General features: G+C 42.5%; 1 protein-coding gene across 2 annotated transcripts in view; it reads right to left on the minus strand.

The window, feature by feature from the left end:
* Positions 1-1,643: 1,643 nt before the first annotated feature.
* The window catches only part of sez6l2 (seizure related 6 homolog (mouse)-like 2), a 67,360-nt gene continuing 45,125 nt past the window's right edge, over positions 1,644-23,878 (minus strand). Inside the window, exons 14-19 of one of the 2 annotated variants that reach the window (XM_071412517.1) lie at positions 8,846-9,040; positions 7,009-7,200; positions 6,813-6,851; positions 5,932-6,049; positions 5,632-5,734; positions 1,644-2,997 (exon numbers count right to left, since the gene is read on the minus strand). In XM_071412517.1, coding sequence (XP_071268618.1) covers positions 2,968-2,997; positions 5,632-5,734; positions 5,932-6,049; positions 6,813-6,851; positions 7,009-7,200; positions 8,846-9,040 — 677 coding nt within the window. In that variant the 3' untranslated portion in view covers positions 1,644-2,967. Of the gene's footprint in view, positions 2,998-5,631; positions 5,744-5,931; positions 6,050-6,812; positions 6,852-7,008; positions 7,201-8,845; positions 9,041-23,878 lie in introns of both variants that reach the window. The other variant, XM_071412507.1, reaches the window with a different exon arrangement.

Consider the following 23,878-nt stretch of genomic DNA (forward strand, 5'->3'; position numbering starts at 1 on the left):
TGAACGATTTATAATTTTGGGAAAAATGTGTCCAACAGCCCTTTTGATGTTTTGATATGTGCATTGGACACTAACTAATACTATTGTCTTTGATGCTTTGTGTCTGTATTTCAATGAAACGCTCAATGAAAGGTGATTTTGCTTCTTTAAGAACTTCCTCATTGCCCAGTTGCTCAAATAATCTGCACTGCAGTTCATTAACTGAATTGCATGGTTCACTTTTAGAATGGCTGTTCAACTTTCCTGCTTGACTATTCACATTGACAATACTCTGCTCTACCAATGAAGAATTAGTTCTGCTCCACAGGACTTAGCAAATGCTGCACTGTGCTTGGTCATATTAGTAAAACATGAATGAACCCCTTGATAACTGGCAGGCAGGTATCCTAGGGGGTGGCAGGTAGCCTAGTGGTTAGAGCGTTGGGCCAGTAAAAGAAAGGTTGCTAGATCGAATCCCTGAGCTGACATGGTAAAAATCTGTTGTTCTGTGCCTGAACAAGGCAATTAACCCACTGTTCCTAGGCTGTCACTATAAATAAGAATTTGTTCTTAACTGACTTGCCTAGTTAAATATTTTTTGTTGTTGTCTGTAATGTATTTTTCGTTATGTGTCGGACCCCAGTAAGACTAGCTGTCGCCATTGGCGTCGGCTAATGGGGATCCTAATAAAATCTAAATCACTGACACTTTCTCATACAAATTCTTGGCTACATCAGGATGAAAAATAGAAGCAGGTACATTTTGCATATTAAGTTGGCAGTCTGAGGGTCTTCTCTGAGCAATTGACATTCCCTCATTTGAACTCTCCACAGGCAATAGGTTTTGAACATGAGCCTCATATACATTCTCTGTTTGTACTATTTTGTTTAATTTCACCTTGTTGTCACTAGCAATAGAATGTATAAATGTGTCACAGTCCCCTTTAAGACTAAATCCATTTTGCAATGACTGTACTTGAACTCGACATGATTCTGATTCCACATCCTTTTGACTATCTGGAAATAGTTAAACACAATGAAAGTGATACCAATTTGCACAGATATCACATGCTAGCATTGCTCATTTACTGTTATTTGGTGATTTACAGAAACAAAACAGTGTATAATTTGCTGTGTGACCCATTCCTCACCATATTTATGTTTCACTGCATTTCTCCTTCCCACTCTGTGTTTGTTTGGTGTTTTTGTATCAATTAGTGTACTGTCTTTGACTGTGTTGCACTGACTTAAGTTTGTGCTGTCACCCTTATCTCCTATGTCATTAAATATGGGTGACAGGCTTAAAGGGTTGGTCAACTCAACCTGTTCCTCAATCTATTTAACAGATTAACAGCAGTACATTGGTGTGATTGTTCCTCCATAGAGTATAACAGATCAAACTTTAAACAATGCACACATCTGATATTTTGTCTTGGGCATTCAGTCTTCTGTACATGCACAATATAATTTAAAAGCTATAACAAATGTTTAAAGAATATAGCAGATGCTTTTATCCAGAGGGATTTACAGTAGTGAGTGCATTACTTTTCATACTGGTCCCCCGTGCGAATCAAACACACAACATTGATGTTGCAAAGACCATGCTCTACCAACTGAGCCACACAGGCCTATATACATTTGGTATTTAATGAAGACAAGACCTCCTTTCACCATTCAGAGACTTTTATTTAATATTACATTTCAGCAAATAAATAATGCCTTCATGACAAAATATAATGCAAATAATACCTTTACAATGCAAAAGAGTCGCCTGGACCCCTATATTGGCACAGTGAATTAAAGTAGATTTACTGTTCAGACAATAAACTGGTAAGAAATTCAAAAAGCATATCAGTTAAATACTGCATCACAGCAAGCAGCCAAGTTAGCTTATTTTCTTCAACATAGTGCATATACAACATCTTCAAATTTGCACTGATAACAATGATAATCGTTGATAATCATAACATGATTCAGCAGAAGCGGTAAAATATACAATCATTGCGTGCTATAAGCGTGACAACATTCAGGTCTTCACCTTTTTTCTCAGTCAAGTGGAAATACACTTCAGAAATGGCAAAGAACAATATGAAATGCTGGCTTTGTAATTTTACATTTTACTATGGCAACGAGAGTTGAAACATGAAGTTACATTACATTATGCAATGTTATATTTTGGCACTGAATTTTCTGTATATATGAGCCTCAATATTCCACCAAATATTTACATTCAATGTGTGTATGCATCTCTCTCGCTCTCTCTCTTTCTCTCTCTGTGTGTCTGTGTGTGTATACGGTATGCAACTGAGCATGAGAGTGTGTCTGCTTTCCTGTCTCTCCCTTTTCTTTTTTGTTTCTCTTTATGTGATTTTACCTCATAAATATATCTCAGCTCTCCCTCTTTCTGTCTCTCCTTCCATATTATCCATCGCTTAACCTCTGTAAGGCACCAATCATAATTTTAGACAAAAAGTTGGACTGTGGAAAACAGCACACCACTGGGAGACAGTCATCGCTGCACACTATGAACAGATGAAGACAAGGGCCTAGATTCAATCTGGGCCGTGGAAAATCCACGTTAAAAAGTGCGATTGACATTTAAAGGTAATTTCCAATTGAACCGACATATGCAGAGTTTACCGTGAATGTCGTCTCCACTAGCGCTGGAACATTGCCTTTAACATTGTTTTGCATAGCGGACAAAACACAATCGGATTGAATCTGGCCCAAGGAAACGCAAACCTACAATCACTGACAGAAAGAGCGACTGGGAAATTAGAGAGACACAAACAAAATAAAAATTAGGTGTAAAGACACAAACTCAAAGATAAAGAGAGAGAACGAAAGTGAGAGGCAAGGAAGAGGAAATAGCAGGATGGGAGATGAGGGAAGTGAAAGAAGTCATCTGAAAGACAAAGAAAATTTTTCCTCTTCCTCCAGATCTCTTTGTCGATCTGTGGGTTTTAATTCTTCTCAAGACGTTTCTTCTTCAAATGGACACCTCATACTCCCGTGTGTCCTAGGAACCATGTAGCAATACAACAGACCCAAATAACAATTAATTTGAAGAAGAAAATGCTACAGCAAAATATCCGCAGCAGTTTAGGACATGCGATCTCCAGGATTCATAAGCAACGGACTAGAGTATACACTTTTCGTTAATTTACAGTCAATAGCATGGCAACTTCCAGCCAAATAAAAAGCAAAGTTACAGATAACATTTTCCTAAATACTAGTCAAAAGGTGAAAAGTTGAAAAAATAAATGGCAGTTTATTAAAGTTGATACAATATACCTGTACATGAGCTCTACATTAAACTCCAGCTCATTGACATAGATAACTCCACAACAAAGTAAAATTCTGCTATACCTTGGGTTTGATTCCCAGTTGGTTACACAGACAGTTCTAATCGTGTCCTGGTTAGGGTTTCAGGTTAGCTAGTCCCTACCCAGCTATAGCTAAGACCTCGATTCAATCAGACCGAGCGTTAACCCGCGTTGGCAGTGTTGGAGGTGTAACAGCGGTATGAAATGACAAATTGGTGAGCACCTGCTCTTGTGCCACCAACCACTCCCTTTCTTATTATCCCTATTACCTCATGAGAAGTTCAAAATGGCGATAGAAACCGTAGCTTCTATACATAATAGGAATAATGACAGGCTAATGCATGTTTACATGTTCATTTGGAAGGGGGGATTTCTATCAGTTTAATCGAGGTGTAGACAATAGAACATCACACATTAGAGTGTTTGAACTTGTAATGCGGCTGCTTCACTTGTCTGGTATTAAGTCGGGTGAGGTTTCGTTGCATGCAATTGCAGAGTCCGTGATAGGGTAACGCAAGGAACCACTTGTGTATTTGACAGCTCTAACGCAGTTCCACCTCAGACACCGCCAAAACAACCACTATGCGGATCTGATAGAATCTAGCCCCAAAGTGAGAGGGCTTGGGCAATACTCACCCATTATGTACCCCACGCGCTCGGTAGCCAATGTGAGCAAGACCTTTAAACATGTCAACATTCACAAAGCCACAGGTACAGATGGATTACCAGGACGTGTACTCAAAGCATGCGCGGACCAACTGGCAAGTGTCTTCACTGACATTTTCAACCTCTCCTTGACTGAGTCTGTAATACCTACATGTTTCAAGCAGACCACCATAGTCCCTGTACCCAAGGAAGCGAAGGTAACCTGCCTAAATGACTACCGCCCAGTAGCACTCACGTCCGACACCCCAGACCCAGTCCAATTCGCATATCGCCCCAACAGATCCACAGATGATGCAATCTCAATCGCACTCCACACTGCCCTTTCCCACCTGGACAAAATGAACACCTATGTGAGAATGCTATTCATTGACTACAGCTCAGCGTTCAACACCATAATGCCCAAGAAGCTCATCACTAAACTAAGGACCCTGGGACTAAACACCTCCCTCTGCAACTGGATCCTGGACTTCCTGACGGGCTGCCCTCATGTGGTAAGGCTAGGAAACAACACGTCTGCCACGCTGATCCTCAACACTGGGGCCCCTCACGGGTGTGTACTTTGTCCCCTCCTGTGCTCCCTGTTCACCCACGACTGCGTGGCCAAACACGACTCCAACACCATCATTAAGTTTGCTGACGACACAACAGTGGTAGGCCTGATCACCGACAACGATGAGACAGCCTATAGTGAAGAGGTCAGAGAACTGGCAGTGTGGTGCCAGGACAACAACCTCTCCCTCAACGTGAGCAAGACAAAGGAGCTGATCGTGGACTACAGGAAAAGGCGGGCCGAACAGGCCCCCATTAACATCAATGGGGCTGTAGTGAAGCGGGTCGAGAGTTTCAAGTTCCTCGGTGTCCACATCACCAACGATCTATCATGGTCCAAACACACCAAGACAGTTATGAAGAGGGCACGACAACGCTTTTTCCCCCTCAGGAGACTGAGAAGATTTAGCATGGTCCCCAGATCCTCAAAAAGTTCTACAGCTGCACCATCGCGAGCATCCTGACCGGTTGCATCACCGCCTGGTATGGCAACTGCTCGGCATCTGACCGTAAGAGGGTAGTGCATACGGCCCAGTACGTCACTGGGGCCAAGCTTCATGCAATCCAGGACCTATATAATAGGCGGTGTCAGAGGAAAGCCCATAACATTGTCAGAGACTCCAGTCACCCAAGTCACAGACTGTTTTCTCTGCTACCGCATAGCAAGCGGTACCGGAGTCTAGAACCAAAAGGCTCCTTAACAGCTTCTACCACCAAGCCATAAGACTGCTGAACAATTATTCAAAAGGCCACCGGACTATTACATTGACCCCCCCTCCATTTGTTTTGTACACTGCTGCTACTCGCTGTTTATTATCTATGCATAGTCACTTTACCCCTACCTGCATGTACAAATTACCTCTAACCTGTACCCCCGCACACTGACTCGGTACCGATACCCCCTGTATATAGCCTCATAATTGTTAAGTTATAGTGTTACTTTTTATAATTTTTTACTTTAGTTTATTTGGTAAATATTTTCTTAACTCTTCTTGAACTGCACTGTTGGTTAAGGGCTTGTAAGTTTCACGGTAAGGTCTACACTTGTTGTATTCTGCGCATGTGACAAATAAAGTTTGATTAGATTAGGCAAAAATAGAGAAAATACTCACCCCTGCCTCGTATAGAGGGTTGTTGAAGTCAGACTCCACAGTAATTGGGCTGTATGAGTGGGTGTGAGAGAGAGACTTCCAGAAAAGTGGCTTCCACTGCAGTCTACATACACTGAGGGAGAGGGAAAAGGGAAATAAAGGTTAAAGGGAGAGAATACAGAATTCAGTCAACTTCTGATATCTGATCTATGCAATGGCTCAGTACTGTTGTGTGTGTGTGTTAGGTCAGACCATGCCAATATCTGGTGAAAGTAAGAAGAATGCATTTGAATTGTGACTACTGAACTGCGCAGCACTTACTTTGTGTAATACATGTAGATTCCACCAATCAGAAGGATGACCAGGATGATTGGCAGGATGATTGCCAAGGCAATGTTCTCACTTAGCATCTGGTGGGAGGGCTCAAATGACTGGGATACTAGGGAAATAATCCAAAATATTAAATTAAAGAAGAAGTTAAAGAAAGGCAATTAAAGGGGAATTCCACCACTTTTCAACCCAATTTTCATTATTTCCATACCATCCCACTGAGCACACCACATCATTTCAACGTGAGCAATTAGGTAATATTTGGTTGAGACATTGATCAATGAGATTACAACCTATATTCACCCACTCAAAAAGACAGCCAAAAGTTTGTTGAATTCCCAGTGTGTTATCACTACGATTGAGACGGAATCTGCAGCATTTACCATGAACACGGGAACATTGACCTTACAATCCACATTTTCCACAATCCGTGATCAGATTGAATCCAGCCCAATTCTTTAACTTAGATTTTTGGTTGAGATGGAGACGTGAATCCAACATAACAATTATTAACTTGTTGATAAAATGGATTTAAAAATGAAATCTGATCGTGGAGATAAAGTTGAAGATCTGACGTTGTTTCTAAAGTACAAATTCATCATACAATTTGTCTATGTTGAAAATTGGTTACCATGACGTTTCTATGTTCTGTAGTTAGAAATAAGAAGAAAGGTTCTGACATCAAATTGCATTAAAAGTAAAAAACAGTGATTTTCAAAACCTATTACGAGTTTCTAGCCAGGGGGAGGCATTTTCCTCCTCCCTGTGTCACCATGAATCTCATAGTCTTTGTAAGTAACTGGAGAATGAATATGAAGTTGAAAAGTGCAGAAATTCCCCTAAAGAAGACGTAGAAGAAGACGAAAAATCACCTTCTAATTTATGATCATCCAACAGCTCCTCGTATGCCACTGGTAGATGGAGAGATGCAGATTATTATTATAATCATCATCATTCCTCATTCATTCTTTACAAAATGTTCAAGTGTGTTTCAATTCTCATGCAGAATTTCTTGAAACCCCTCTAACCCCTCAACCTCATTTCCAGCAGTCCAATGTAGATTGTCACCTTTGCAGAAGGGTGGTGGACTGTTCCATTGAGATGGGTGGCCCGGGACACAGTTGATAATAACCTCCCCAATGAGTTCATAGCCCTCATAGCAGAAAAAACGTAGCGTCTCTCCTGCCTGGTAGCTATGCTTGTACAATGTCTGGTAACCATTGTCTGGCACACCTGGGTTTGGGCATGGGTCATACTTCACTGTTTAGGGAAAGGAAATAAAGATGGAGGGAAAGAGAGAGAGAGAGAGAGAGAGAGAGAGAGAGAGAGAAAGAGAGCGAGAGAGAGAGCAATGCCTTCAGAAAATATCAACAGCCCTTTTTCCACATTTTGTTGTGTTACAATCAGAATTTAAGATTGATTAAATTGAGATTATTTGTCACTGGCCTACACATAATACCCGATAATGTGAAAGAGGAATTATGTTTTTTTCAAATGTTTACAAATGAATTACAAATGAAAAGCTAAAATGTCTTGAGTCAATAAGTATTCAACCCCGTTATGACAAGCCTAAATAAGTTCAGGAGTAAAAATGTGCTTAACAAGTCACATAAATTGAATGGACTCACTCTGTGTGCAATAAAAGTTTTTAACATGATTTTTGAATGACTACCTTGTCTCTGTACCCCACACATACAATTACCTGTAAGGTCCATCAGTCGAGCAGTGAATTTCAAACACAGTTTCAACCACAAAGATATATTGGTAGATGGGTAAAAAATTAAAATAAACAGACATTGAATATCCCTTTGAGCAAGGTGAAGTTATAAATTACACTTGGATGGTATAGCAATACACCCAGTCACTACAAAGATACAGGCAGGAGAGGAAGGAAACTCAGGGATTTCACCATGAGGCCAAAGGTGTTAGAGTTAGAGTTTTATGGCTGTGATAGGAGACAACTGAGGATGGATTAACAACATTGTAGTTACTCCACAATATTAACCTAATTGGCAGAGTGAAAAAAGGAAGCCTATACAGAATACAAATATTCTAAAACATGCATCCTGTTTGTAACAAGGCACTAAAGTAATACTGCAAAATATGTGGCAAAGAAATTTGGGGCAAATCCAATACAACACATTACCAAGTGCCACTCTCCATATTTTCTAGCATAGTGGTGGCAGCATCATGTTATGGGTATGCTTGTAATTGTTAAGGACTGGGGAGTTTTTCAGGATAAAAAAGAAATGTGATTGAGCTAAGCACAGGCAAACGCCTAGAGGAAAGGTTCAGTCTGCTTTCCACCAGACAGTGGGAGATGAATTCACCTTTCAGCAGGACAATAACATAAAACACAAGGCCAAATCTACACTGGAGTTGCTTACCAAGACAGTGAATGTTCCTGAGTGGCCGAGTCACAGTTTTGACTTAAATCTGCTTGAAAATCTATGACAAGACCTGAAAATAGTTGTCTAGTATTGATCAACAACACATTTGACTGAGATTGAAGAATTTTCAAAATAATAATGGGCAAATGTTGCACAATCCAGGTGTGGAAAGCTCTTAGACTTATCTAGAAAGATGTAATCGCTGCCAAAGCTGATGCAACATGTATTGACTCTGGGGGTTGAATACTTATCTAATCCAGTGTTTTATTTTTCATACTTTTTTTTAATACAAATGTTAGAATTTTTCTTCCATTTTGACATTACAGTATTATGTGTTGATCGTTGGCAAAACAAAGACAATTAAATCCATTTTAATCCCACTTTGTAACACAACAAAATGTGGAAAAAGTCAAGGGGTGTGAATACTTTCTGAAGACAGTGTATAGTCCCATAGAATTACAGTGTTTGACATCAATCTCAACACACACAAACAAACACCCAGGGAAGTGACTCACAGACACATTTGGGGCTGCGGTCACTCCACTTGGGGGTGCCCGTATCCCGTCCGTGGCAGGAGATCTGGCCAGGGCCCTCCAGCTGGTAACCCTGGTTACAGGAGAAGCGCACCACTGTTCCAACAGCGAATCCAGACTCTGGGCGTACCGAACGCGCTCCGTTCACCACCTCCCCCGGATCAGGACACTGCTGGACTGCGGACGATAAGGGTATACAAGACATGACGTAATATTTGTATACATTTTTTTTAATCTACCCTGGCATTACAGATGAAACAGAGCTAAATGAGTGAACTCCAGTACACCTATTTTCTGATATGTAGATGATTGATTTGTAAGCCTTGAAACAATTGAGACATGGATTGTGTATGGTGCCATTCATTGGGTGAATGGGCAAGACAAAAGATTTAAGTGCCTTTGAACGGCGTATCTACTAGACGCACAGGTTTGAGCGTGTCAAGAACTGCAACGCTGCTGGTAAGAATTATCCACCACCCAAAGGACATCCAGCCTTGACACTACTGTGGGAAGCACAGGAGGTTGGTGGCACCTTAATTGGGGAGGGTGGACTTGTGGTAATGGCTGAAGTGGAATGAGTGGAATGGTATCAAATACATCAAACACATGACATTCATGTTTGACGCTATTCCATTTGCGCCGTTCCAGCCATTATTATGAGCTGTCCTCCCCTCAGCAGCCTCCTGTGGTGGGAAGCATTGGGGTGAACATGGGCCAGCATCCCTGTGGAACGCTTTCGACACCTTGTAGACTCCATGCCCCAACGAATTTAGGCTTTTCTGAGGGAAAAAAGGGGTGCAACTCAATATTAGGAAGGTGTTCCTAATGTCTTGCACACTCTGTGTATGTACATACAGTATATGCAGGAATCTTTTTTTTTTTTTTTACTTGAGAAAATCATAACATATATATTTTTTAATTAAATATATTTTGGCGCCACATGTATCATGCTCAATCCGTATGAACTTATGAACCATAGTACGATCAACTGTTTAAAAAAAAAAGAGATGCATGAAATTCCTGAGCTGTCAATCATAATTTGAAATGTTCCCGAGCCCCGCCCCCAGCCCACCTCCAACTGACAGAGCAGCTGTTGCAATTTAGAATTTTCTTCAGATACATGAGAAGATCAGCTGTCAGTGCCAAAAATCTTACTCATGGATAATGGCATTTTATTTGAGTACATCATCACAACATTGATTTAAAATACACTACATGACAAAAAGTATTTAAACAACTACTCATCGAACATCTCATTCCAAAATCATGGGCATTAATATGGAGTTGGTCTCCCCTTTGCTGCTAAACCAGCCTCCACTCTTCTGGGAAGGCTTTCCACTAGATGTTGGAACATTGCTGCGAGGACTTGGTTCCACTCTGCCACAACAGCATAAGTGAGGTCGGGCACTGTTGTTGGGCGATTAAGGCCTGGATCGCAGTCGGCGTTCTAATTCCCCTCGGCAGGAAAAACAGAATGAGACAATAATTTGTGCCAGCTGTGAAATCCCTCCTAAATAGCTCGGGCTAATGTTCCTATCGACCCAGTAAGGCCAGCAGGCTTGTCTCTTTTTATTGGTATGTAACTGTTATTAAAGTTGTATTGTCAATTTGTTTTGTATTTAAACATCACTTTAAACACTAAACACTGCAACAAAATTTCCCCATGGGGACAATAAAGTCAGTCAAGTAATTCATCCCAAAAGTGTTCGATGGAGTTGAGGTCAAGGCTCTGTGCAGGCCAGTCAAGCTCTTCCACACTGATCTTGACAAACCAATTTTTATACGGACCTCGCTTTGTACACGGGGACATTGTCATGCTGAAAAAGGAAAGGGCCTTTCTCAAACTTTTGCCACAAAGTTGGAAGCACAGAATCATCTAGAATATAATTGATGCTGTAGTTTACCTTCACTGGAACTAAGGGGCCTAGCCGAAACATGAAAAATAACCCTAGACCATTATTCCTCCTCCACCAAACTTTACAGTTGGCACTATACATTAGGGCATGTAGCATTCTCCTGGTATCCGCCAAACCCAGATTTGTCCGTCGGACTGCCAGATGGTGAAGTGTGATTCATCCCTCCAGAGAACGCGTTTCCACTGCTCCAGAGTCCAATGGCGGCGAGCTTTACACCACTCCAGTGGACGCTTGGAATTGCACATGATGATCTTAGGCTTGTGTGAGGCTGCTCGGCTATGGAAACCAATTTCATGAAGCTCCCGACGAACAGTTATTGTGCTGACGTTGCTTCCAAAGGCAGTTTGGAACTCGGTATTGAGTGTTGCAACTGAGGACAGACAATTTTTACGCACTAGAAGCTTCAGCACTCCTGTTCTGTGAGCTTGTGTGTCCTAACACTTTGCGGCTGAGCCGTTGTTGCTCCTTGACAATAACAGCACTTACAGTTGACCAGGGCAGCTCTATCAGGGCAGAAATTTGACGAACTGACTTAATGGAAAGTTGGCATCTTATGACGGTGCCACGTTGAAAGTCACTGAGCTCTTCAGTAAGGCCATTCTACTGCCAATGTTTGTCTATGGAGATTGCATGGCAGTGTGCTCGATTTTATACACCGGTCAGCAACGGGTGTGGCTGAAATAGCCGAATCCACTAATTTGAAGGGGTGTCCACATACTTTTGTAAATATAGTGTATATTTTCTAGTTGACCTAGATATTACCCAGGGTCTCAATACCCCAGAGAACCGAAGCCACCAGACATGAGGCAGGGAGGATGGTTTCAGATTCAGAGGGTTTGGCAGCGGAACTGTACAGGCGAGAGAGGGCGTCCGGCTTCACATTTTTGGACCCTGGGTGGTAGGAGATGGTGAAATTGAATCTGGTGAATAACAGGGCCCGACGGTTTTCCTAGAGTTAAGGCGTTTGGCAGTGCGGAGGTATTCTAAATTCTTGTGGTCAGTCCATACCAAAAATGGATGTTACGCCCCATTCCAGCCAGTGCCTCCACTCCTCCAGACCCATCTTAACCACCAGGATTTCCAGGTTCCCAACGTCATAGTTCCTTTCTGCAGAGTTGAGACGATGGGACATGAAGGCACAGGGATTAATCTTACATTTACATTTAAGTCATTTAGCAGACGCTCTTATCCAGAGCGACTTACAAGTTGGTGCATTCACCTTATGATGTCCAGTGGAACAACCACTTTACAATAATCTTTTGGTCCCGGACGGATTGCTGAGAAAGGACGGCCCCTACTCCCACGTCGGAAGCGCCAACTTCAACCACAAACTGACGGGTCGGGTCCAGATGGATGAGGATGGGGGAAGTAGTGAATCGCAGCTTCAGATCCATAAAAGCCCTGTCCGCTGCTGGGGACCATGTGAACGGTACCTTGGGGGAGGTGAGAGCAGAGAGGGGAGCCGCCTGGGTGCTGTAGCCGCAAATTATATGGCGGTAGAACTTAGCAAACCCCAGAAACCGTTGTAGCTGGACGTGGGTTGGGGCCAATCCACCACCGCTCTCAGCGTTTCCGGATCCACATGGACATTCCCTTCAGCAATGATGTATCCCAGAAAGGAGATAGTGGAGCGGTGGAACTCACACCTCTCAGCCTTTACAAACAACTGATTCTCCAGGAGGCGCTGAAGGACTTGTCAAAGATGGAGAACGTGTTCTTGGGCAAAACGAGAGAAAACCAGGATGTCATCAAGGCAGACAAATACAGTTGAAGTCAGTTTTTCACAATTATAGACATTTAATCCTAGTAAAAATGCCCTGTCTTAGGTCAGTTAGGATCACCACTTTATTTTGAGAATGTGAAATGTCAGAATAATAGTAGAGCGAATGATTTATTTCAGCTTTTATTTCTTTCATCACATTCCCAGTAGGTCAGAAGTTTACATACACTCAATTAGTATTTGGTAGCATTGCCTTTAAATTGTTTAACTTGGGTAAAACGTTTCGGGTAGCCTTCCACAAGCTTCCCACAATAAGTTGGGTGAATTTTGGCCCATTCCTTCTGACAGAGCTGTTGTAACTGTAAGTATGCTTGGGGTCAATGTCCATGTCCAATGGTCAATGTCCATTTGGAAGACCCATTGGCGACCAAGCTTTAACTTCCTGACTGATGTCTTGAGATGTTGCTTCAAGATATCCACATAATTTTCCTCCCTCATGATGCCATCTAGTTTGTGAAGTGCACCAGTTCACGGTTGGGATGGTGTTCTTTGGCTTGCAAGCCTCCGCCTTTTTCCTCCAAACATAACAATGGTCATTATAGCCAAACAGTTCTATTTTTGTTTCATCAGACCTGAGGACATTTCTCCAAAAAGTACGATCTTTGTCCCCATGTGCAGTTGCAAAGCGTAGTCTGGCGGTTTTGGAGCAGTGGCTTCTTCCTTGCTGAGCAGCCTTTCAGGTTATGTCGATATAGGACTCGTTTTACTGTGGATATAGATACTTTTCTACCCGTTTCCTCCAGCATCTTCACAAGGTCCTTTGCTGTTGTTCTGGGATTGATTTGCACATTTCGCACCAAAGTACGCTCATCTCAAGGAGACAGAACGTGTCTCCTTCCTGAGCGGTATGCCGGCTGCATGGTCCCATGGTGTTTATACTTGCGTACTATTGTTTGTACAGATGAACGTGGTACCTTCAGGCATTTGGTAATTGCTCCCAAGGATGAACCAGACTTGTGGAGGTCCACCGTCTTTTTTCGGAGGTCTTGGCTGATTTCTTTTGATTTTCCCATTATGTCAAGAAAAGAGGCACTGAGTTTGAAGGTAGGCCTTGAAATACATCCACAGGTACACCTCCAATTGAGTCAAATTATGTCAATTAGCCTATCAGTAGCTTCTAAAGCCATGACATCATTTTCTGGAATTTTCCAAGCTGTTTAAAGGCATAGTGTATGTAAAAAACACTCTCCACTGGCGGGAGTATGGCGCTGTAACGGTTGTCGTTGGTGGAAGGAGAAGAGGACCAAAGTGCAGCGTAGTACGTATTCATAATAATTTAATAAAGAATGAATACTGAACAAAAAACCGACAAACGAACAGTTCTGTAAGGTGCAAACAAAAACACTAAACAGAAAATAACTACCCACCACCCATAGTGGGAATACAGGCTACGTAAGTATGATTCTCAATCAGAGACAACGATCGACACCTGCCTCTGATTGAGAACCATACTAGGCCAAACACATAGAAATATAACCACAGAACAAAACATAGAAAAAACATAGAATGCCCACCCCAACTCACGCCCTGACCAAACTAAAATAAAGACATAAAAAAGGAACTAAGGTCAGAACGTGACAGGTGCCATAATAATAATAATTTTAAAACAAATTCCAAATGCAAGCTTCATATGTAAATGATCAATTTCAAGCAATTGTTACATACCAAAATACCAGGAGGCCTATGCAAGTAATTGTTGCCCCATTGCTGATGAGTTTGCAAAGTAATATTCTTGATTACCAAACAATCTTTGGAGCTGCATATTTATTTATTATGGCAAACCTCTCTTCCTATAATTTGACGTTTGCTCTGCACCAAATCCTATAGCTGTACAGAAAATCAACAATCTGTTCGCCAGCTCAGAACCCGACCTGTGTTAATTGACAGTTTGCTGGTCCAATAATAGAGCCCATTGTGCGTTTCACTAGCCAATCTGTTGCAGGTTTTTTTGCACGGGCGATGCTGCGGCTACTGTCTCTGGCTGCGTGTAGAGTAATCCACGTAGTCTCTGTGCCACAACATTACAAACCTGGCCAAATAATTTCAAGTCATCACTCTCAAGTCCAAGTCATTTTATTTTCTGTCAAGTCGAATCTCAAATCATCAAATTTGTGACATAGGTTACAGTAGACTTGAGTCCAAATCATGTGACTCGAGTCCACAACTCTGTCAGTTATCACTTGGCTCATGTAAATTCTGTAGTTACCAGTTTAACCCCTGTAAGTCTAAGCCCTTAGATCGCAATATCTACTAAGCTAACCTATGAAATAGTTTCATCATTTAGCCATTTGATTTGGAATTTTAGGACCCCTGTAGGTATACAAACATTATATCTATTTTAACTTTTTGCTTTGTTAGCAAGGGATGTTAATACTTTCTGAAGGAATTTCTCTCTCTCTCTCTCTGGACCTGAGCCCTACGACCATGCCTCAGGACTACCTGGCCAGATGACTCCTGGCTGTCCCTAGTCCACCTGGTCGTACTGCCGATCCAGTTTCTGCTGTTTTGCCTGTGGCTATGGAACCCTGACCTGTTCACCAGAGGTGCTACCTTGTCATGCTGCTGCTCCAGTTTTAACTGTTCTGCCTACGGCAATGGAACCCTGACCTGTTCACCAGACGTGCTATCTTGTCCCGCACCTGCTGTTTTCGACCCTCTCTCTCTCTCCCTCCCTCTCTCGCTCTCTCTCTCTCTACCTCACCTGCTGTCTCCACCTCTTAATGCTCAGCTCTGAAAAGCCAACTGACATTACCTTCTGAGGTGCTGATCTGTTGCACCCTCGACAACCACTGTGATTATTATTTGACCCTGCTGGTCATCTATGAACGTTTGAACATCATGAAGAACGAGCTGGCCTTAATGGCCATGTACTCTTATAATCTCCACACGGCACAGCAAGGTTTGGTGAGGTTTAAATCCTAAACAACATGCCTATTGCCTAGGTCAAAGCTGTGTGCTGGAAAACCTTGATAGAGCAGGCATTGTGATGCTCGTGAATTTCCTTTATGTCTCGGCTTCAGACCAATGACTTCTCACTTAAAACGGAGTATTTTTGTTTTCATAGAGATAGCATTTGAACCCAGGTCTGGTTGCTAGGCAACCACCCTGCTCCACCCATGGCTACACCCTGGCCCCTCTTTGGACACTGTGTTAACTAACCTCCAGACGAGCTTCAATGCCATACAACTCTCTTTCCGTGGCCTCCAACTGCTCTTAAATGCAAGTAAAATGAAATGCATGCTCATCAACCGATCGCTGCTCGCACCTGCCCGCCCGTCCAGCATCACTACTCTGGACGGTTCTGACTTAGAATATGTGGACAACTACAAATACCTAGGTGTCTGGTTAGATTGTAAACTCTCCTTCCAGACTCACATTAAGCATCTCCAATCCAAAATTAAATCTAGAATCGGCTTCCTATTTCGCAACAAAGCATCCTTCACTCATGCTGCCAAACATACCGTAGTAAAACTGACTATCCTACCGATCCTTGACTTCGGCGATGTCATTTACAAAATAGCTTCCAACACTCTACTCAGGAAATTGGATACAGTCTATCACAGTGCCATCCGATTTGTCATCAAAGCCCCATATACTACCCACCACTGCGACCTGTATGCTCTCGTTGGCTGGCCCTCGCTTCATACTCGTCGCCAAACCCACTGGCTCCAGGTCATCTATAAGTCTTTGCTAGGTAAAGCCCCGCCTTATCTCAGCTCACTGGTCACAATAGCAGCACAAACCCGTAGCATGCGCTCCAGCAGTATTATATTTCATTGGTCAACCCCAAAGACAATTCCTCCTTTGGCCGCCTTTCCTTCCAGTTCTCTGTTGCCAATGACTGGAACAAACTGCAAAAATCACTGAAGCTGGAGACTCATATCTCCCTCACTAGCTTTAAGCAGATCACTGCACCTGTACATAGACCATCTGTAAATAGACCATCCAACTACCTCATCCCCATACTGTTATTTTTTCTTCTTCTCCTTTGCACCCCAGTATCTCTACTTGCACATTCATCTTCTGCACATCTATCACTCAAATCAAATCCAATTTTATTTGTCACATACACATGGTTAGCAGATGTTAATGCGAGTGTAGCGAAATGCTTGTGCTTCTAGTTCCGACAATGCAGTAATAACCAACAAGTAATCTAACCTAACAATTCCACAACTACTACCGTATACACACAAGTGTAAAGGGATAAAGAATATGTACATAAAGATATATGAATGAGTGATGGTACAGAACGGCATAGGCAAGATGCAGTAGATGGTATAGTGTACAGTCAATACATATGAGATGAGTAATGTAGGGTATGTAAACATAAAGTGGCATAGTTTAAAGTGGCTGGTGATACATGTATTACATAAAGATGGCAAGATGCAGTAGATGATATAGAGTACAGTATATACATATACATATGAGATGAGTAATGTAGGATATGTAAACATTATATTAAGTGGCATTGTTTAAAGTGGCTAGTGATACATTTTTACATAATTTCCATCAATTCCCATTATTAAAGTGGCTGGAGTTGAGTCAGTATGTTGGCAGCCGCCACTAAATGTTAGTGGTGGCTGTTTAACAGTCTGATGGCCTTGAGATAGAAGCTGTTTTTCAGTCTCTCGGTCCCCGCTTTGATGCACCTGTACTGACCTCGCCTTCTGGATGATAGCGGGGTGAACAGGCAGTGGCTCGGGTGGTTGTTGTCCTCGATGATCTGTATGGCCTTCCTGTGACATCGGGTGGTGTAGGTGTCCTGGAGGGCAGGTAGTTTGCCCCCGGTGATGCGTTGTGCAGACCTCACTACCCTCTGGAGAGCCTTACGGTTGTGGGCGGAGCAGTTGCCGTACCAGGCGGTGATACAGCCCGACAGGATGCTCTCGATTGTGCATCTGTAGAAGTTTGTGAGTGCTTTTGGTGACAAGCCAAATTTCTTCAGCCTCCTGAGGTTGAAGAGGCGCTGCTGCGCCTTCTTCACAACGCTGTCTGTGTGGGTGGACCAATTCAGTTTGTCCGTGATGTGTACACCGAGGAACTTAAAACTTTCCACCTTCTCCACTACTGTCCCGTCGATGTGGATAGGGGGGTGCTCCCGCTGCTGTTTCCTGAAGTCCACAATCATCTCCTTTGTTTTGTTGACGTTGAGTGTGAGGTTATTTTCCTGACACCACACTCCGAGGGCCCTCACCTCCTCCCTGTAGGCCGTCTCGTCGTTGTTGGTAATCAAGCCTACCACTGTAGTGTCTTCCGCAAACTTGATGATTGAGTTGGAGGCGTGCATGGCCACGCAGTCGTGGGTGAACAGGGAGTACAGGAGAGGGCTCAGAACACACCCTTGTGGGGCCCCAGTGTTGAGGATCAGCGGGGTGGAGATGTTGTTACCTACCCTCACCACCTGGGGGCGGCCCGTCAGGAAGTCCAGGACCCAGTTGCACAGGGCGGGGTCGAGACCCAGGCTGCAGTGAAGGAGAGCCCGCAGGTTTTGGTAGCGGGCCGTGTCAGTGGCACTGTATTGTCCTCAAAGCAAGCAAAAAAGTTATTTAGTCTGTCTGGGAGCAAGACATCCTGGTCCGCGACGGGGCTGGTTTTCTTTTTGTAATCCGTGATTGACTGTAGACCCTGCCACATACCTCTTGTGTCTGAGCTGTTGAATTGCGACTCTACTTTGTCTCTATACTGGGACATAGCTTGTTTGATTGCCTTGCGGAGGGAATAGCTACACTGTTTGTATTCGGTCATGTTTCCGGTCACCTTGCCCTGGTTAAAAGCAGTGGTTCGTGCTTTCAGTTTCACGCGAATGCTGCCATCAATCCACGGTTTCTGGTTTGGGAATGTTTTAATCGTTGCTGTGGGTACAACATCGTCAATGCACTTTCTAATGAACTCGCTCACCGAATCAGCGTATTCGTCAATGTTGTTGTTGGACGCAATGCGTAACATATCCCAATCCACGTGATCGAAGCAGTCTTGAAGCGTGGAATCAGATTGGTCGGACCAGCGTTGAACAGACCTGAGCGCGGGAGCTTGCTGTTTTAGTTTCTGTTTGTAGGCTGGAAGCAACAAAATGGAGTCGTGGTCAGCTTTTCCGAAAGGAGGGCGGGGGAGGGCCTTATATGCGTCGCGGAAGTTAGTATAACAATGGTCCAAGGTTTTACCAGCCCTGGTAGCACAATCGATATGCTGATAGAATTTAGGGAGTTTTGTTTTCAGATTAGCCTTGTTAAAATCCCCAGCTACGATGAATGCAGCCTCAGGGTGTGTGGTTTCCAGTTTACAAAGAGTCAGATAAAGTTCGTTCAGGGCCATCGATGTGTCTGCTTGGGGGGGGATATATACGGCTGTGATTATAATCGAAGAGAATTCCCTTGGTAGATAATGCGGTCGACATTTGATTGTGAGGAATTCTAGATCAGGTGAACAGAATGACTTGTTATTGTTATGATCACACCACGTCTCGTTAATCATAAGGCATACACCCCCGCCCCTCTTCTTACCAGAAAGATGTTTGTTTCTGTCGGCGCGATGCGTGAAGAAACCAGCTGGCTGCACCGACTCCGTTAGCGTCTCTCGAGTAAGCCATGTTTCCGTGAAGCAAAGAACGTTGCAGTCTCTGATATCTCTCTGGAAAGCTACCCTTGCTCGGATTTCATCAACCTTATTGTCAAGAGACTGGACATTGGCGAGTAGTATGCTAGGGAGTGGAGCGCGATGTGCCCGTCTCCAAAGCCTGACCAGGAGACCGCTTTGTTTGCCCCTTTTACGGCGTCATTGTTTAGTGTCGCCGGCTGGGATCAGATCCATTGTATTGGGTGGAGGCAAAACACAGGATCCGCTTCGGGAGAGTCATATTCCTGGTTGTAACGATGGTGAGTTGACGTTGCTCTTATATTCAGTAGTTCCTCCCGACTGTATGTAATGAAACCTAAGATTACCTGTGGTACCAATGTAAGGAATAACACATAAATACTGCATATTTTCCTAGGAACGCGAAGCGAGGTGGCCATCTCGGCCGGCGCCGGAAGTAATGTGCTAAATTGGAATTTAACAATTGCTAAATTGGAATTTTTTCGCCACTATGGCCCATTTATTGCCTTACCTCCCTTATCTTACCTCATTTGCACACACTCTATATAGACTTTTCTATTGTGTTATTGACTGTATGTTTGTTTATTCCATGTGTAACTCTGTGTTGTTGTATGTGTCGAACTGCTTTGCTTTATCTTGGCCAGGTCGCAGTTGTAAATGAGAACTTGTTCTCAACTAGCCTACCTGGTTAAATAAAGGTGAAATAAAAAAATAAAAATAAAGCCAGTGTGAGAAACTTGCTAGCAAATATTTGCACTATGGAACTAAATAAATAGTGCACTCTGAACCACAAAACTTATTTGCTAGATTCATAATAGTGTTGTTGGACAAAGCAAGGAAAGTAAACTTTGAAACGTGAAAGTTTTATTGGGATTTGCAGATGTTGTTGGTACAATAAATAATTACCCTTAAAGGGAAGGTTGCACAATACAGTGCATTCAGAAAGTATTCAGACAACCTTGACTTTTTCCACATTTTGTTACGTTACAGCCTTATTCTAAAATGGATAAAATATTTTTTTCCCTCATCAATCTACACAAAATACCCCATAATGACAAAGCAAAACAGGTTTTATGAATTTTTTGCAAATGTATTAAAAATGAAATAGTACATTTACATAAGTATTAAGACCCTTTACTCAGTACTTTATTGAAGCACCTTTGGCAGCGATTACATCCTCGAGTCTTCTTGGGTATGACGCTACAAGCTTGGCACACCTGCACTTGGAGTTTCTCCCATTCTTCTCTGCAGATCCTCTCAAGCTCTGTCAGGTTGGATGGGGAGCGTTGTTGCACAGCTCTTTTCAGGGCTCCTCCAGAGATGTTCAATCGGATTCAAGTCCGGACTCTGGCTTGGTCACTCAAGGACATTAAGAGACTTGTCCCGAAGCCACTCCTGCTTTGTCTTGGCTCTGTGCTTAGGGTCGTTGTCCTGTTGGAAGGTGTACCTTCACCCCAGTCTGAGGTCTGAGCTCTTGAGCAGGTTTTCATCAAGGATCTCTGTACTTTTCTCCGTTCATCTTTCCCTCGATTCTGACAAGTCTCTTAGTCTCTGCCGCTGAAAAACAAACCCACATCATGATGCTGCCACAACCATGCTTCACCGTAGGGATAGTATTAGCCAGGTGATGAGCCAGACACTTAGCTATCAGGCAAAACAGGTAAATATTTGTTTCATCAGACCAGAGAATCTCGTTTCTCATGGTCTGATTGTCCTTTAGGTGCCTTTTGGCAAACTCCAAGCAGGCTGTCATGTGCCTTTTAGCGAAGAGTGGCTTCCGTCTGGCCACTCTACCATAAAGGCCTGACTGGTGGAGTTTTTCAGAGATGGTTGTACTTCTGGAAGGTTCTCCCATCTCCACAGAGGAACTCTGGAGCTCTGACAGAGTGACCATTGTCTTCCTGGTCACCTCCCTGACCAAGGCTTTTCTCCCCCGAATGCTCAGTTTGGCCGGGCGGCAACCCTAGGAAGAGTCTTGGTGGTTCCAAACCTCTTCCATTTAAGAATGATGGAGACCATTGTGTTATTGGGGACCTTTAATGCTGCAGACATTGTTTAGTACATTTTTTGGTACCCTTTCCCAGATCTGTGCAGACAATTCCTTGCTCTGACATGCACTGTCAATTGTGGGACCTTATAAAGACAGGTGTGTGCCTTTCCAAATCATGTCTAATTAATTGAATTTACCACACATCACACTCTGGTCTGTTTCACGTGTCTTTGTGATTGTCTCCACCCCATCTCCAGCGCCGGCATCACTCTCTGCCACATGGCCCCAAACTGCACCGTTTGTGTATACATGTCTGAATGAATGATTATATTGACGATAGAAGCCGCCTCTTAATGAGTTCTGAGAGCCGATCCGTTACCCCAAAAAATAATATACATTTATTTAGCCTAATTGTATTTATGACTACAGACAGTAGCCTATAATTCCTATTTTCCTCCCTGCATTAATTAATTTGTCTGCATGTCTATTCAACATTTGGCTAAAAAGAAACCACGCCATGAATTAAGAACGGATATATATGCAATGCGACACATTGACAACTCAAATTGCTTTAAAGAGCCTTCTAATATTAGACAACAAATAAATATAGTAAAACAATAACTAAAAAAATAGTCCATTCATCACTGTATTTCTTCAAATTACTCTGCAGAAAAAGGATGTCATCCACCGTGCCTGGTCACAGGCTCGAAGCTGGCTTCTCTCTGAAACCACACATCCACCTGAAGGTGACGTTTTAACCTTTGGAACCACACATACCAGGTGGACAGTAGGCCTCTAGAAGCGATAGAGGAAATCAACAAGGTGTGAAAAATCCCCCAAATTGTGCCACAGTTTAGACTACCGATAGATGCTACGGTCAGTGAAGAGTTGAGTTCTATTGTAAAGTGTAGTAGCCTAATGGCCAAAAAATAGAAAACTTGCAAAGTATTCAATGATTAAGTACTCTAAAGTTTTACATTTCTAACTCAATGTCAAAGAATGTGAAAGAATGTGTCTTTAACCCTGCATTATAATATAACTTATTTTGAACGAAAGCCAGGAATGAGTGAGTCACTCAGCCCTATGCTTTTCCTGCTTCTGTTGCCTATTTGAGTGTTTATTTAATATCCTACTGATTCTGTGATCACCAAATCTCATGCAACCACAAAATGTTGGATAAATCAATTTCACAAATCTGGCTGTTTTTAAACTTTGCCATGGGAGTGACAAAATATATTTCAATTGAATTTGAATTAACTGAATGATGAGGGTGAAGAAGAAGAGAGTGATTGAATTTAAAACTATAGTGTAAGAATTGCTCAACCTCTGTCTCGCGCACACACACACAAAAAAAAGACGCTGTTTTTCTCTACTTTGTCAGAAGAAGTTGTAACTGGACCATGTAACACGCACATTTACAGTATTTGTTCATCAACATCTTTGGGTATTGGTTAGCCTACAATTACGGTGTAGAAACATTTCTACACCGCAGTCACTTAGTATCCTAGGCCTACTCCCGACCGGTCACGTTGTACAGTGTCATATTTTCCTAACGGACTAAATATATTAATGGATGTTTGCGAGGCATGTCACTTCTCCCATCTCTTTGCATAATGGAAATGTTAAGATTATTTTGCTCTTCACTTGCAGTCAGTTAGTAGCCTAGGTCTACTCCCGACCGGTCACAGCGTAATTTTTTTCTTACAGAAACCCTGAGGCTACTGTAAAATGCATTTCCGCTTTTCTTGGAATAGACCAACCATAATATTAATTGATTAAGCAAAATATCTACAAAAAAAGGTTTTAAAGTCTCTAGTACAGCCAATAATAATAAAAGCCAAATGCCTTCGTGAATTCAAACGCTTTAGCCGACATGTTGCGATTTTTTTCATTGTTTAATTATTCAAGGCTCCCTTTGTTATTTCGTTTTATAACTAAAATGCTTGACTGTATTTAAAGACATGGATGACTTGTATGCTGTGTGATGACATACACAAATGAATGAATGATATACTGTATATTGAAGTAGGCCTGTATGCCAATAAGTAAGTTATGCTATAACAGCTACAGTAAACAGGACACTTAGGCCTACAGCTCCAAGTCATTTCAATAACTTCACTTCTCAAAGATGCCCTCTGGTGGTCAAACTAGCATTAATGGCAACAATGGCTGACAGTAAAATAATATGACTTCATGCACTCTAACGTGCCATACGATTATGCAGCACAGCTTGCGTGCCACAAGCTGTGCTGCAGTATGACGCAACTTTTAAAGGAAGAACCACTGTACTATCACGCAACAACAGAGTTTAGGTTATAAACGGTCAATATCTACTTATACCTCAGTGGCAATTTTTATTTTCAAAAACAATGAAGACTCGGTATGATGTGGGTCTTTACCGTCTTATGTGGACAGTGGCTTCACTCCTGCTGTGTATTCACTCGTGTGTTATTATTCGGTCAAATTCTGATAAAATGTAAATTTCTCCCAAAACGCATATGTAAAGTGATATGTCAAATTGGGACTTTTAATTGGAAGGATGAAACCAATTATAATGTATAAAAGCAACGTAATTCTATAATCTTCAAAGGCTCTATTCAATTTAGCCAACATCTGCATAGTGGTTGTTTTGGCGGTGTCGGAGGTGGAACTGCGTTAGAGCTGTCAAATCTACAAACAGCTCCTGGTATTCTACCTAAAGCGGACATTGCCATTGGCTGCTCAGAGTCGCATTATGA

The sequence above is a fragment of the Salvelinus alpinus genome, chromosome 1, assembly GCF_045679555.1.
Source record: "Salvelinus alpinus chromosome 1, SLU_Salpinus.1, whole genome shotgun sequence".
Lineage (NCBI taxonomy): Eukaryota > Metazoa > Chordata > Actinopteri > Salmoniformes > Salmonidae > Salvelinus > Salvelinus alpinus.